Below are 16,439 nucleotides of genomic sequence, written 5' to 3' on the forward strand. Positions count from 1 at the left end.
GAATTAACATTCTTTCTTGGTCTTCAAATAAAGCAATTGAAAGAAGGAACTTTTATTTTTCAAGAAAAATATGTTAATGATCTTGTCAAAAGGTTTGACCGGAGAATTGCAAAAAGGTCGACATACCAATGTCAAGTTCTTTAAAGATAGACAAATATGAAGAAGGAAAGAAAGTTGATCAAAAGCTGTACAGAGCATTATCGGATCACTTCTTTATCTTACGCTTCTAGACCTAATATTTTGTTAAGTGTTTGCATCGTGCAAGGTTTCAATCAGATCCTAGAGAATCTCATCTCGGTCTGCGAAACGCATCATCAAATACGTCGCTTCATCATCAAGCATCGGTCTTTGGTATCCTAAGAAGGGAGACTTTAATCTTCCGGGTTATTGACGCAGATCTGGCCGGTTGCGAGTTGATAGAAAGAGCACTTCAGAACTTGCCGTTACTTAGAAGCGAAAAGTGTCTTGGTTTTCTAGGAAGCAAAGTCTTGTGTCCCTTTCAACAAATGTAGCGAGTATGTAGCTCTTGGAAGCTGCTGTTCGCAAATTCTATGGATAAAACAACAGCTAAGAGATTTTGAAATTGAAGACTCATGCACAGAGATTAATTGTGACAACACCAGCGCTATCAATCTCACCAAAAATCCAATTCTCCACTCAAGAGCAAAGCATATAGAGATTCGACATCACTTCATTAGAGATCACGTTCAAAATGGAGATGTCTCAATTCAATTTGTTGACTCAAAGAATCAACCGGCTGATATACTCACAAAGCCTTTGGACAAAAATCAATTTGAGTCTATACGGACCAGACTCAACATTTTGAAATATGAGGATATCAAAGTCTAAAGACCTTCAGACTCAGGCTTATAAGACCTTATCTACAGTCTTGTCTCAACCTTCAGACTGTAAGTCTTTCTCTCTCCAATCTTATCTTGAAAAGGTACGATCATCAGACTCTGTTTAAATTGTTGCTATATTTATTATCCGTAAATTTTGCAACAATTCATTTTCAAAAAGGAAGTTACTTTTGAAATAGCTATTTTACCGGATAAAGGCAGTTATTTTGAAAAGGCATATTTTATTTCCTTTGTGACGATTCGTTTTCTTCTCTTTTTAACCGAACGAACACTATCGATTACTCTTCACCTTTCTATTCACTTTACTCTCAAAACCCTAGAAAACTTCGATCCTCCACTTCCGATTGTCTCCTTCGTTCAATCTTAAAAAGTTGTCATCTTTTGTGAAAGTCAAGCAAGAAATCTTCCAAAGTGACTCGAGAAAGATGTCGTTTTCAAGAAAGTCCTCAAGAATCGCAAGCAGGGGACCACAGAGAATGGGTGAAGGGCCTACTCACTTTGATCTTACAGAAGATGAAGTTTCTCCAGATCAGCATCCGAGCCCACAACATTCTCAGCAGCGTCACTCTCCATTATCTAGTCCTCAAGACGTTATTCAACAGGAAGAAATCATCATCGAGCTGCACTCGTAAGAACTCAAAAGCCTGGTTTTATCTACAAGTTATATCGTGCTTTAAAAGGAATTCGTACTCCTTTGAACTATATTGATAGTTTTGTTAAAGAAAAAGGATATAGGAACGAATATATCTTTCTGAAAAGAATGGAAAGTTTGGGAATCGCTCGTAAAGGGGTGGCTGAGGAAACCCTTGCGAATATCCCAAGTGATCCTAGTGACTGGGGGCCAAATCCTGTAGATGGCAATGATGATGACAATATGTTCAAATTATTTCAACCGAAAATGGGAATTGCTGCTGAAATTCAAGGAAAAGGGAGATTTGTTCAGATCAAAGGAACAAAAGGATCTGTACTCGAAATTGCTGAAGCGTGGGGTAATAAACCCTAGAAGTGTGGACTTTGATTTTCTGGACGCTGTGAAAGTGAACTTGAGGGAAAAGTTCAATTATCTTCAATTGGAAAAGTTCTGTTCTGACTCAACAGAGGCTTATGCTGAACTGACTGCGTATTTCTATTCAAATCTTAGCTTTTTAGATGCGAATAGATTTTCCTTGATGTCAAAGATCAAGACTATGTTGTCAATATGGATATCTTTGGCTGATGTGTTAGAAGTTGAGAGAGGGAGATATCAACCGATTAAGGTTTCCATTGCTCGGGCCACTCTTGAACTGGTGAAGGACAGGAGAACAGAAGAGAAGATCACCTACTCAAGGATGAATGCATTCAACATCCTGCTTCACAAAATCGTGATTAATTGCCTTCGGCCAAAATCAACTTCCAAAACCGATGTTTCAAGCTCGAGGCAAAGCCGATGTATGCCATCCCTCGTGGAAAGAAGTTTTCTCCCTCATACTATCATGTTTCACATGTATAGAGCAGTGATGAAGGACAGAGGTCAACTCCCTTATCCAAGCCTTGTTACGAAGTTATTCAGACATTTAAATATTCAGCCTCCACAAATTCTTTGTGTTCGATCATGCGATCAAATGGTGGTAGGACTGAAAATGGTGACTAAAATGCGTCCGAAAGAACGAGCAAGGAATTGGAGAAATTCAAGACTCCCGCCAAGTCTCATCAACTCTCTTCGCCGCTAAGAGAAAAGGGAAGGAGCCCATGGCTGCTCCATCAAAGAAAAGAAGAGTTCTCCTTGTTGAGGATGAAGATGATGATGATGACATCACCATCTCTGCAATGGCTTTAAAGAACAAAAGTCGTCCTGTTCCATAGAAAGAATCGGAACAAAAGACGAAAGAAGCAGAGAAAGACGAAGAAGAAAGAGAAGCAAAGGAGAAGGAAGAAGGAGAAAGAGAAATGAGAACGAGAAGCGAGCAAGAAAGACTGAAGAAGAAGGAAGAGAAGAGAGAGACTCGAGGGAATCTCTTCTCCACCTCGTAGGCATGAAAACGGGGAGTTCGGGAGAAAGGAGTGACATCTTCATTTCCGGGTGAAAGTGAAGGAGTCGATCGTTCGCTGCACCCGAGAAGATGTTTATGCATCTCAATTTCCAGAAGAAGGTCATGAAGCTTCATCGCCAAACCTGCGAGATTATGCTGATCCACCATCGTCGCTTTTACTCCATCGATCGAGCGAAGCAAGTACTCGGATCGATCATGGAGCAGATTTTCGCAGAATTATGGATATTCTATTGGAGATGAAAGGTCAGATATATGCCTTGGGATGCAAAGTTCAAAGCTTGAAGAATGAAGGTCAAGCTTCTTCCTGTTCATTAAATGAAAAGATGCAAGCCCTCTCTATTCGAATCAGGCCAATGCCAAGAGTGAGGAGGTTGTACAGTGAAGGAAGACTTTAAGAGGCCGGGAAGGCATTGTTCGAGTCTATGGAAGATTTCAAACTTTGTCCAGTGTTCCCAAGAAATCTTGATTTCATCTCATCCTTTTTAAATGTTGACAAAAAGGGGAGAGATGCATCATGATTTGAAAAACAAAACTTTCAATCGTTTCATTTTGATGGATTATGTTTAAACCGTCTCGTTTGTTTTTGACAGACCTTGACTTTATTTTGTGTCGGATGCCTAGACTTGGATTTAACTTGACTGCTTCTATTTATCAATATTGATATCTTATGAATGGCTTAGTTATATATTGGACTAACTTATTTTCTGTGGTTGCAGAATCTAGTGTTATTCTATTAGCCATTTATGTCAATAAGATATGCATATGTGTTTGAGAAATGTTTTGCAGGTCAAAGTTATCCAAATCTGCAGGAAGGTTTTGTCACCATCAAAAAGGGGGAGATTGTTGGAGAAATCCTCATGAAGAGTTTTGAAGTTGACAAAACGTATCCTTTGGTCTAGTCTGAAAGTCTGCAGACTCGTCGGTTTAAAGTCGAAGACTTCCGGACAGCTAGACTCAAGACTCAAAGTCTATCCTCATTGACGAGTCTCGAATCCGTTGAAGAAAGGTTATCCGTAACTAAGTGGTGTGTTCGGGATTTAACCTTATCATCCGAGAAGATCTCATGGCTGGAGAAGACATATCGAATCCTTTGATTGATCAAGATTGATTCAATGACTGAAGATTCGATGGTTGTCTATATATTATTGGAAGGTTCTACTTATAGAAACCGAGATCCCCGATTGTATGGGCGAACAGATTGATGGGCTATCAACATGTTCCTTTAATAACTCGAACAATCTTCCTAATTGATTCTGTCCAACGGTTAGATTGGAGGAATTCCTTTGGTAAGTGCCAACGGGTATGATGGCATAAAGGAGTATATAAGGAAGATGTTCTTAGTTGTTTTAAGTAGTGCGCGATAGAAAAATTCCAAAGTCGAAGCTCCCATTTGTTTAGATAAATCTCTTGAGCGAATACTTGTATACAAAAGAGAGTCTATACTTGTAAGAGACCTTGAGGAGGTGTGGTAGAACATCTACACTTTGTGGAATCAAGGCAAAGCTGTGCTGTAACTTCTCTTTTGATTATAGTGAAATCCAGTAGGTGGGCTGTCGGTGCGGAAGAGTGGACGTAGGATTGGAATAATCCGAACCACTATAAATCCTGTGTTTAATTTTCTCTTCCTTACTCTCTTTACTTCAATCGTATTTCAATCTGTCAAGAATTGCTTCCGTATTCAAGAAAAAGTCTTTGTGCGCCTATTCACCCCCCCTCTAGGTGTTTATACTAGCAATATCAGAACATAGGTAAGTCTAGATCTTCACTACGTCTTTGATGGGAGAATCCAAAGATTTGTCCTACAAGTGAGTAAATTCATCAACTAAAGAGAAATCATAATTGAGCTTTAAAAATCCCAAAACAAAATTGAAAGGAACACACATTTGGTTCATTCATATTTTTCAGGCCAATTGATTGAAATTTTCAAACAGAGATGATCTAATGAAACTTTGCATTTGACGCAGAGCAGCAACATTTAAAACCTATGCTAACAAGAGTTAAAAACGACTGTTGTGGATCAAGAAAAGCATCTTGCTTGGAAACCGTAATTTTCTGATAAAAACGATTTTACCATCTCTCCTATACTTTGTGAAAATTGCCGCGATGCCAAGAAGAAGCACCGCGGACAGCACGGTGCCGACAATGATGCCCTTGCTTTTCCTTGCGCCAGGATTTCCACTGAAACTACTGCCTTGATACACATTATAGTAAATTGAAAATAGAGTTAGTAAGAGTCCGACAGTTATTTCGAACTCATTCTCTTCCTCGGGTCATCATATCGAAAGCAACTCAGGGTTCGAACACGTACCAACTTCTGATGCAGCCATCCTTACATAAATACCCTGGATGTTCTCGCTCACCTGTCTGATATCCATCAGATCACCGAACCAAAGTAAGCATCCACTTCCTTGCCCTCTGATATCCAAGTTTGAATAAGCCGTGCACGAGCAGTTCCTCATGCATGTCTGCTTGCATTCTTGAATGTTCATGCTCTTGTTGAACCACGATTGCCTCGTGTCAGGCAACTTCACTTGGGTGTACTTCAGAAATTTATCTCCTCCTTGGCAATCCAGTTTCGTCCTCCGGACACACCCGTTTGACCAATCCCCAAATTCCCAGTCGCTCGGGTGTTTGGGCACAAACCCTGTCAAGCACATGCACTTTGGAGAGCTAGCAATATTGCAATTCCCATTCCCTCCACATAAAGCATAAGTGTCACAGTCATCTGTTTGAGCGGACGAATACAGAATCCAATCATGGGTCCGGTCTACCCAAGTGAAGCGCTGAGCCATCCCATTCTCATTTAAAACCAGCATTGACGGGACGGAACTGTTCAGAAGATTGAAGTGATAGTAAATTTCATTTTGGTTGAAGACGAAGCCAAAGCTATAAACTGGATTGGTCTCAACTGAGTGTACCCACTAAACTGAATGCTGTTCCAAGGTGTTGGGAATGACTGATCCCCGAAAAACGAATTCGACACTAAATCGAACCCCTAAATCAATGCGGAAGACGAAGCCCGGGAAAACACGTATCACCGATCGTAAAACACACCACGGAGTCGAGCATACCTTGTTAGCCACAGATTAGACACCAATGCCGATAGAGGAAGAGAAATTTGTCCTTTGTTCGATCCGATGACGCTTGAAGGGAAGAAAACAGTGGCCTTTGTGCTTACTGTTTCTTTTGGAGGGAGAGAGAGCGTTGGAGAAGACGTACGTTCTTTTCTGTTTCCAACAGTTGTCTTCTCCCTCTCTCTCCTCCCTTTTATACCTTCCCCCATCCACGGGCCTTATTCCCGTGGGCCGGGCCTTTTGGGCCCAGCATGGGTGGACGGGCCTTAAGCCCATTACCAATTAAAACCATCATCTCCCACTCGCACATGGTGGGCTGAACAGAATTCTCTTTACCTCTCTTCAACATTCATACCGGTGAATAATCTGTGCGACCAGCATACTTTGAGAGCTCGTTGCCATACATCTGTTAGGAATATATAGCAGCTCATAATGGGCATCACACTCCGAGTAGATTTAGTATGCAGTTCCCTAGATCGATCGATCACATTTATATCTCTCTTGATCTCTTTTAAACAATGATATATATATTGTATTCACAATTATGATTATCCCAAATACAGTCATAATTGGTTAACCGGTGAACACAAAACTACAATGTGATTCTCCAAAATCGATCTTCCTCTTCCCTTCAAACTCTCAATTTCAGTTCAACTTACTTTTCTAGAAATGCCCCATTAGATCGAATCAAACTCATGACCATTGGCAACTTCCTAAGATAGCAAACACTAAATAGAAATCTTAAGAATAAGTAAGAGTCATGAGGGGACTAAAAATTGAGGAACTCTTTTCCTCAAGAGTCTCACACGACATAAAAAGTTGAGATCAAACTTTTGCCACTCTTATTGGTCGTCTCATGCATACGTAGTATGAAATACGTATTACGGTATCAACTCCTTTCCCATGGAGCGTATGTCTACACCTTTCAATACCGTACAGATGATAGTTCAGACATACCCAATGTGTAACTTGAGTTCACGTATCTACTCTTTCACAAAATTCATCAGAACTCACATCTGGCATCTTAGACAGATAAAGTAAAATATGTGGGGTATTTTACTCTTGGACATAGTAAGTATTATGTCCTCATCTTAACACCCAGTTAAGGCGACATACGTGTTTTAAGCTTGAGCTCTCGATTATCACCTATATAATAAGCTTAAAAACAGTCTCATCTCTATTTATCACACAGTAAATAGAGGCGATTACTCGTGTGAGTGGGCTAATCTCATATATGTCCGACATACTTTCCTAACTTAAAGTAATGCACTGAGCATTAAGATGCATAAAGATCAAACAAAGATTCATAGGCATTAATGATGAAAAAACATAAATTCATCATATGTGAACACTTAGGGAAAATTATAATATTCAGTACATTAGCATCTACGTAGTCCTAGAGATTTCATATGGCCACAAAACACATCTCTAGGTACTGGTTTTGTCATAGGATCTGCTACCATTCTATGCGTAGTATGTACTCTAAGTTCACATCTTTTCGTACAATCATATCCATGACAAAATTATACTCGGTATCTATATGTTTGGTCTTGCCATGATATTTTGGATCTTTGGTGTACGTTTTTGCTGCTTGGCTATCATAATTAACCAACAATTAATCTGCAGCACTTCCAATAACACCTAAATGATCCAATAATCTATTAAGCCAAACATCTTCTTATACCGCTGCCGATAATGCCACGAACTCAATTTCCATCGTGGACAAGGCTATACACTTTTGTTTCTTAATGCTCCAACACATGGTGCCATTATTCGGTAAGAGAACAAACCTAGAGGTAGATTTCCTTTTATTTAAATCTCCTCCCCAATCAACATCTGAATAGCCTTCAAGTCGCAGATCCTTTCCTTGGTAATTCAACTTGTAATCAGCAGTTCCCTTCAGATACCTCAGTATTCTCTTAACGGCTTTCCAATGTGCTGGACCTGGATTGGATTGGTATCTACTCACCATTCCAACTGCAAAACATATGTCGGGTCTTGTACACATCATAGCGTACATCAAGCTCCCAACAACACTTGCATAAGGAACATGTTTCATTTGTTCCTTCTCTTTTGGAGTCCTTGGACACAGTCTATGGCTCAATCCTTCACATTTTGCAATAGGAGTGTCTATGGGTTCGCAATCTTGAAATCTTAACTCCACGAATGTATGCAACATCACCCATGTCTTTTATATGAAAGTTGGAAGATAACCAATTCTTCACAGTATTAACAAACTCCATATTGCTTCCGATAATCAGTATATCATCAACATATAATGATATGATTACAAATTGATCATTAGATCTTTTGATATATACACAATGATCCTTTGTCTATCATTGTAAAGTCATATACCATTATGGCATTATGAAAACATATATACCATTGTCTTGACGACTGCTTAAGGCCATATGTTGAGCCCCAAAGTCGACATATCTTTTCTTCTTGGCCTTTCACTATGAAACCAGCAGGTTGTTCCATATATATTTCTTCCTCTAATTCTCCATTGAGGAAAGTAGTCTTTACATCCATATGATGTAACTCAAGATCCATACTAACCATTATTACCAGAATAATGCGAATCTAGGTAAATCTTACTACAGGAGAAAATGTATCTTAATAATCAATTCCTTCCTGTTGATTATACATCTTCGCCACAAGGCTAGCCTTATGCCTTTCTATCGAGCCATCAGCCTTTTGCTTTATTTTGAGAACCCACTTGTTCCCAATAGTTCTGCGTGCTTATTAGGGCAATTCAGAGCCTCATTAATATTTCTTGGCTCATACTCATCTTGTGGAGCAACCATAAAAGTTTCCCTTTCAATGTCAAAACATCGACGAAGAATACTTTGGCGACTTGTTCACCGTATGGGAGATTGTACACTTATCACATCATTCCCCATTATGCTCCCACTTGGATTAGGTAATGATGATGTCGTCACATCAGGTGGTTGCAATTGAGAATGAGTTGAATTCAATTCATCACATCTCATATTACTCCCACTTGGACGAACTCAACCAATATCATTATCTAGATCCAAGGTTTCAAATAGGAAGTAATATTTCCCTATTTCGCCATTCTTAGGAAATTTATCCACTAAAAATGTGACATCATGTGATTCAAATTTAGTTATTCTCCCACTTTCCTGCTCACCTACAAACACATACCCTTTTGAGTGCTCGGAGTATCTCATTAAAATACTCTTATTTCATTTAGGACTCAATTTCCCAAACTTGTGAGAGAACTCATGAGTATAGACAGCATAACCCCATGGCTTAAGTAAACTTAAGTCCGGTTTTCTACCTATCCATAACTCATATGGAGTGGAACTAACTGATTTGGAAGGCTCCCGGTTAAGTATTTAGGCAGCAGTTAACAACGCATCACTCCAAAAAGTGATATGTAAGTTAGCATGCGCCATCATGGACCTAACCATTTCAAAAGAGGGTTCTGTTTCTTCTCTCTCGCAACACCAATTTGTTGAGGAGTATATGGAATAGACAACTGTATTTCTATTCCCTTTTCATCACATAATTTTCTGAACTCATCGATAAATATTCTCGACCTCGATCAGATCTCAATGCTTTTATTTTCTTGTCTAATTGATTTTCAACCAAATTCTTAAACCTTTTGAAACAACATAATGCTTCAGATTTATGAGAAATCAAATAGACATATCCGAATCAAGTATAATCATCTATAAAAGTGATGAAATTAAACAGTCTCATGCCTTCCTCTTACATTCATTGAACCACAAACGTCAGAATGGATTAAATGCAGAGGAACGTAAGCTCTTTTACCTTTTCCAAATGGTTTCCTTGCCGTTTTCCCTTCTAGGCAATGCTCATATATGGACAAATCGACTTTTTCAATATTGCCCAACAAGCCCTCTTTGGCTAGTCTATGCATATGTTGTTGGCCAATATGACCAAGTCAAGCATGCCACAGATTCACATCATTATCACATGAAGTAAAAGACGTGAAACAAGGAAATAACATATTGACATCACCACAGTCAACATTCAGTTCAATAAAACCATCTAGAAAGTGACCACATTCATAGTAGTTTGTATCCAAATACAAATCTACACCGTTATTACGGAAGTTCACACTAAAACCAAGCTTAACCAACATCAAAACAAACACTTAAATTTCGACGAATCTCTAGAGCATTTAGAACATCATGTAGGAACAAGGTGCGTCCACCACACATGTTCGGTTGTGTGCCAATCCCTTTAACTTCAGCTCTAGAGTTGTTTCCCACATAGATCCACTTAGTTCCAGTTGGTATTCGTCGGAATTCCACGAAGGATTCTCTATCCTTCGCTACATGGTCTATCTTTCCTGAATCTACAGTCCACAAAGGATTGGATTCAGCCAATAATTCAAAACTTGACACATAATCAAAGTTCTCAAATGTACAAGAGGTGTTTACCTTCTTTGGCTCACAACAGTCGCGAGCATAGTGACCCTTCTTGTCACAATTGTAACACTTCACCCTTGACATTTTCTTCACTTGAGGACGTTTTCCTCTCTTGTGTTAGTTAACTTTTGATCTCTTGCAATAAGGACTTGATCCTTTGCATTCCCACATATTGAACGAATCAATACGCTTGCGCTTAGAGCTCAAGGCCCTTTCGAGCTAGGACCAAGATAGCCAATGTCTATTTTTGACTCAAATGCCGATAGGGATCCTCTACTAGCTCAAGGTGGCGCACATCATCCTCTAGATCTTCCATAATATGGTCAAGAGCTTCTAGTGCTTCTAGCTTTTCCAGCACATATTGAATCTTCATATTCAATATTCCTCAATCGTTGCCGTTCATATCAGCAATTACGTTCTTAGTTGCTGAAACCATCGATCTGAACACATCAGACTTATATGCACGAATAATTAATGCCTATCATTTATGCATCCCTTTTGCACAGACCCATCATATTAATGAACAATTTCAAGTAAGGTTTTAGAATCAAAATGTCACTACGTTTCCAATCATCGTCCACAAATCCTAACTTAAAACTATCATTAATATGATTGTCATATGCAAAATCAATTCTATGAAGCTACAAAAACTTCTAAACTACCCAAAACTAATTACCCACAAAGAACCAGCAAGAAGAGAAAGCAAATAAAATCTTAACATCCAATAAAATAACAATGCTTTCACATGATACAACTAACATATCGGTTGCTACATCAACAACAACCAGGTAGTAAACATTACATAATTAATCAAAGAAATAAATAGGGAATGTCCCTTCTAATCTATCAGCCAAAACATCTGAGAAAACTGAAGGTACATTTGCCAACCATGGAAAAAAATTTGGAGAGCTCTTATGTCGCCACCAAGGCGCATTCGCTCTGCGCCATGTGGCGCTCAATCTAAGGGTTGAAGTTTTGGCCAACTCAATCCTATAGTATTCTCTTACAAAAGCTTCCACTAGCCCCCTATAACCCGGGACCACGTTGACCTCCCATAGCCGATCTAACATTGCTTGCCATTTAGGTGGAAGAGTGTTCATCAAAGCTGGCACCTTCTCAAAGTCCGGCATAAGATAACCATTCCAGATGATTTCCTGTATCATCTGATTGACCTTGACCATGTGTGATACTAAATCACCATCAAGCCACCGATAATCAGCTAATTCTTTCATCAGCCTTTTCATTCTAGCTCTTTCTTTGTCCGTTCTTGGGATTGCAGGTATCCGTGCATAACGCATCATAGTTCCCGCAACAAATGCGTAACTAAAATGGATCACTTATCATCCATAATAAACAAAATGGAAAATACATAAATTTCCATGATTCATGCAACAAATTAAGAATAAAAATGGATGACCTACAACCCACATAGACATAATTGAAAAAGAAACAAGTCATTTTATTTTTTTATTTTTTTTCGGGTCAATGGTCAACGGCCAGTCAACGGTCAACGGTCGGTCAACGGGTCAACGGTCGCCGGTCGACGGACGGACCGGCGGACCGGACAGACCGGGTCGGACCGACAGACCGGGCCGGACCGACAGACCGGGTCGGGCGGTTCGGGCGAACCGTCCGCACACGCGCGCGTGCACGGATGACGTCACCCGACACGTGCCGCGCGTGTGCCGGGCGCCGCGGTTCGGGTCGTCGTCGGGTCGGGTCGCCGGCCGGGACCGCCCGGCGAAACGTCGTCGGCAATTACGTCATCGGTGACGTCATCAAGTGACGTTAGCACGCGTCGCAGGCGGACCGGCGCGTGCCGTTTCGGGTGGGGCGCGCACGGGCCGGTTCGTCACCGGCGCGTGTGGCGCACGCGCTGGCCATTGCGCGTGGGCGCGTCGCGCCACGCGCAGCGGCTTCGGTCGCACGTGTGGGCGCGTGCGGCGTCTCCCGGCGGCGTGCGACATGTGGTCGGACTCGTCTCGACGTCGCCTTTCTCCCCATATGTTCAGAAAACTATTTCGACTTACAAAAACTCTGAAAAATAGCCGAACAACGCTCGGGTGTCGGGATTTTTCGCCCCGATCCGTACGGCCGAAGTTCTTTCGCGAAAAATCAATGAAAAACATCAAATTTATCGGGAAAAAACGTGAACTAGGCTCGATACCAATGTTGGGAATGACCGATCTCGAAAAACGAATTCGACGCTAAATCGAACCCCTAAATCAATGCGGAAGACGAAGCCCGGAAAACACGTATCACCGATCGTAAAGCACACCACGGAGTCGAGCGTACCTTGTTAGCCACGATTAGACACCAATGCCGATAGAGGAAGAGAAATTTGTCCTTTGTTTGATCCGATGACGCTTGAAGGGAAGAAAACGGTGGCCTTTGTGCTTCATCTTGTTTCTTTTGGAGGGGAGAGAGCGTTGGAGAAGACGTACGTTCTTTTCTGTTTCCAACAGTTGTCTTCTCCCTCTCTCTCCTCCCTTTTATACCTTCCCCCATCCACGGGCCTTATTCCCGTGGGCCGGGCCTTTTGGGCCCAACATGGGCGGACGGGCCTTAAGCCCATTACCAATTAAAACCATCACAAGGTCCTGACCTGGACTGCACTACTGATCTGTTCCTCAGGATCAGCTGCAGATATCCCATAGAATCAAGCCCAAATGTGAAATCACCCAGGGAAGGGTCGTCTGTGCTTTTCCATGAGGTCAAGTACCGGTCCAGGCCTTTCACTCGGTCTATACCAAGCTTCATGCCAGCCAAAAACGAATTACAAGGGTGATCAAAACTCTGCCAGATTGCATCACCCAAGTCATTGCCATTTCCTTGTTTTACGACGAAATTGGCGGAATCCAAAAGCTGCGCAATTGGATTCTGGCCTAATCTCAACACATTGGAGGACCAAACAACCCCATCGGTACGGTTCAGAGAGTCAAGTACACCCCGAGGAGTGAGCTTTAGGACTCGAAGAGTCATTCAGGGATTTTCTCGGTTTGCTACCCAAACCACCCTCCCAGCCGATAGCTTCTTGTACCATATGCCCACGTACCGGTTCTTGGAGCTGCCAGGGCTGAAGAATGGTAGCTCAAAGTTCCCGCCCGCAGAGACTATCGTTTGGCCATCTGTGATGTTCTCGCCAGCTGAAATGGAGTCCAGCGCATAACTCATCTGCAACACAAGGGACATGAAGCACAAGCTATGTAGAAGAATTGGAAGGCAGGATTCCATAGATGTTGTTCAGCTGATACAGTACTAAACTGAGGAAATCAAAGAGGAGAGGCAGAGTAGAGGCAGTTTGGCTGATTAATCTCTTCTGTCTGTGCGTTGCTCTATGAAACAGGAATTAACCACAATAGTGGACCATGACCACATAGAATGATTATTAAATGATGTGCAAAAGCAACAGTCGACGAAATTATAACCGAGTTTACTGCTGGTAAAACAGCATCCAAACAACGTTTTCAAGCTTAGAGCCACCCTTGTAAACATTATCGCGTGCCTCAGACGGACAACAAGTGTGTGCAACGAAGGCATCATTCCATATCTGCAGCAATGAGAACAGCAGACAAATGATTGGCTTCTAATGTGTCACCAATGGATCTATCCGGGGATATTAAGATGATGGGCAGAGGAGGAGATTATATCCGTGAAACAACAGATATCTATGCTTGCACGTTAACAGCATAATACTGATTTGTTGGACTTTACAATTGATGATTTTTGTACGGATGAGTATGTGGTGTGTTTGTTTTGTAAGTTGACCCCATAACCTAACTTCAAACGTGCTCAAGTTGCATTCTGTACATTGGCCTACTGAAACCCGCGGAAGAATAGTCGTCATTTCACAAAATGCCGGTTCCCATAGGTTGGAACACGGTTGTCGTTTTAAGTGAACGGCGGTGCCATCACACTAGCCGTGCTACACTTAATTTATTGAGAAAAAAAAGATTACTATTCTTTTGACATATGACACAGACATTTGCCAAAGTTTACCGTTTAAATCACTTTTAATTTCTTTCTCAGGTTTGTGCGTATTGCGTAGGAAAGTTATAGTCTCCGAAGAAACAGAGATATTTGTGACATCCGAAGACGAACCTTTGATTTATTTAATTCTCGTTTTAAAAAATTACACCTGGTCTTTATTCTCCATTTTCACTTTTCATGGTCAAGTCTGAGATTGTTTCCAAATTCTCTTTCACCGTCTCAATACTTGATGCCTAAGAACAGAATGAATTGAGAGGATGGAAAAGCGAAATATGGACATGCGACGTGCTTTTCGGGGAAACTCAAAGATTCTCTTCCTGTGGGGATGGGAACCTGATAGGAGCAATTTCATGGTGGAGCAATTGTCGGAATTACATTGCATAACGTCATCGTGAGATATTGACCGGAGTGAGATATGTCCTGGAATCTCGAATTCAGTTGGGTATTGGTACGTTTCAAAATATGGTGTTCTAAAGGTCGTTTGAGGTGCCTTGGTGATGATGAGAGGAGTCAAGCACAATACGCTATATGAGCTTCAAGGGGGAGAGTGATGGATTTTACTCGACAACGTCAGGTGCATAAGTTTGAAAGTCTGAATTGCGGGCATACTTTTTTGGGACATATTGGCAAAAGAAGCATTGAGGTTCTAACTGAAATGTAACATCCTCGATTTCAATCCCTCTTTTGCTTCTGATTAGTAGGTCAAGGATTGGCCACATGATAGGTTGAAGGAACTACTCACGGATCGGTCAAAGGACCGCTTGACTGGTCCAAGGCCCAACCATTAAGCCCTAGCCCTAGATCATTGACTTATCCGAGAGAGTGATTTTAACTTACGACAAGCATCTCAAGGATGGCTTTGCCACGAACCTCGGGTGCATCAGAATGATCATTTGAGAATGTCCATAAAAAGCCCTTGATGGGTCCCAATTGCGCTTTTAATGGCCTATTTCCCATGTTCACCATATTCTTTGGAAATAAACAAAATATAATATTCTAGAACCTCCTAGTCATTTAATGAAAGGGGTAATTCATCACCTTAGCTGACCTTGAGAAGATTCGATAATGATTATCAAATATTTGCCTTGAGGATTAAGTTGATGAGTCATAGTACAAATGAACCAATCAAGGGAAGGTTTAAGAGAATTTAGCTTAGGGAGCAAAATCTTGAAAGTAGGCCATACAAGAAATATCCAAATCTAATGATTACAGAAATCCAAACATTAAATGCAAGAAACCTTATCATCATCTTAGGTGTCCATCTTAAGATCATGTAATAATACTAAAATATTTGTCTTAATGAATAAGTTAGTAATTTGTGGCTTAAGTGAACTGCCCCATGAGCAAGAATAGCCATGAAAAATGTGCCAAAAAAAAAAAAAAAAATCCAAGACTTATGATGGCCATATCTTAAGCATTAAATGAAGAGATGAATCACTAGCTTAGGTGGCCATTTGAAGATTTGATCATTGTTACCATAAGATTTTCCTTGGAGATTAAGTCAGGCCAAGTAATGATGAAATTGTGGCTTACAAGCTTTGGTGGACCAATTAAGAGTGGCTTGGAGAATGAGTAGCACGCGTTCTTTCGAGACTAGTCATTAAATGAAGATGTGACTCACGAACTTATGTGGCACGTGTCCCTCTCTCCCTGTGGTATTCTCGTTTTGGGTTTTCCATGTAAATCTTGCGTCTCGTGTAATTTCAATTTTCCTTTTATCTTTTGCTACTTGTGCTTCAATTGGTGCATCTTTTGGCATTTTTCCACAACATACCCTCCAGAAACTCAAGGGCTCGAATGGAAGTTCCATCGATATATAGCTCTCTCAAAGCTTCCAAGCAACCTATATCTTCTGGTAACTCTTGCACGAAGGTGCAGAACTTGATATCCAAATAAACTAAGTTCCTTAGCTTGCTAATGGACATGACAACAACTGGAGGTAATGCAGAACAATTTTCCAGGGTTAGTCTCTCTAAGTTTACAGGAGCATGGAAAAATGGAGATTTAGTTAGCCAACGACAACCTTTTAGGATCAAAGCTTTCAAGTTGTTGGCCCTC

The 16,439-nt window shown here is 40.9% G+C and overlaps 1 protein-coding gene across 1 annotated transcript; it reads right to left on the bottom strand.

Moving 5' to 3' along the window:
- Positions 1-5,163: 5,163 nt before the first annotated feature.
- On the bottom strand, positions 5,164-13,373 carry LOC120291589 (G-type lectin S-receptor-like serine/threonine-protein kinase At4g27290). Its single transcript, XM_039309239.1, has 2 exons — positions 12,997-13,373; positions 5,164-5,719 (listed from the first exon to the last, which is right to left on the bottom strand). The coding sequence occupies exons 1-2, from the start codon at positions 13,371-13,373 to the stop codon at positions 5,164-5,166; spliced, it is 933 nt and encodes a 310-aa protein (XP_039165173.1).
- Positions 13,374-16,439: the final 3,066 nt, after the last annotated feature.

This window comes from Eucalyptus grandis, chromosome 3, assembly GCF_016545825.1.
Source record: "Eucalyptus grandis isolate ANBG69807.140 chromosome 3, ASM1654582v1, whole genome shotgun sequence".
Classification (NCBI taxonomy): domain Eukaryota; kingdom Viridiplantae; phylum Streptophyta; class Magnoliopsida; order Myrtales; family Myrtaceae; genus Eucalyptus; species Eucalyptus grandis.

Coding starts and splice junctions, on each gene's coding strand:
- LOC120291589 (XM_039309239.1), bottom strand. CDS start 13,373: ATGACTCTTCGAGTCCTAAAGCTCACTCCTCGGGGTGTACTTGACTCT. Junction 5,720..12,996: donor AGATCAGTAGTGCAGTCCAG/GTCAGGACCTTG, acceptor TCTTCTGAACAG/TTCCGTCCCGTCAATGCTGG.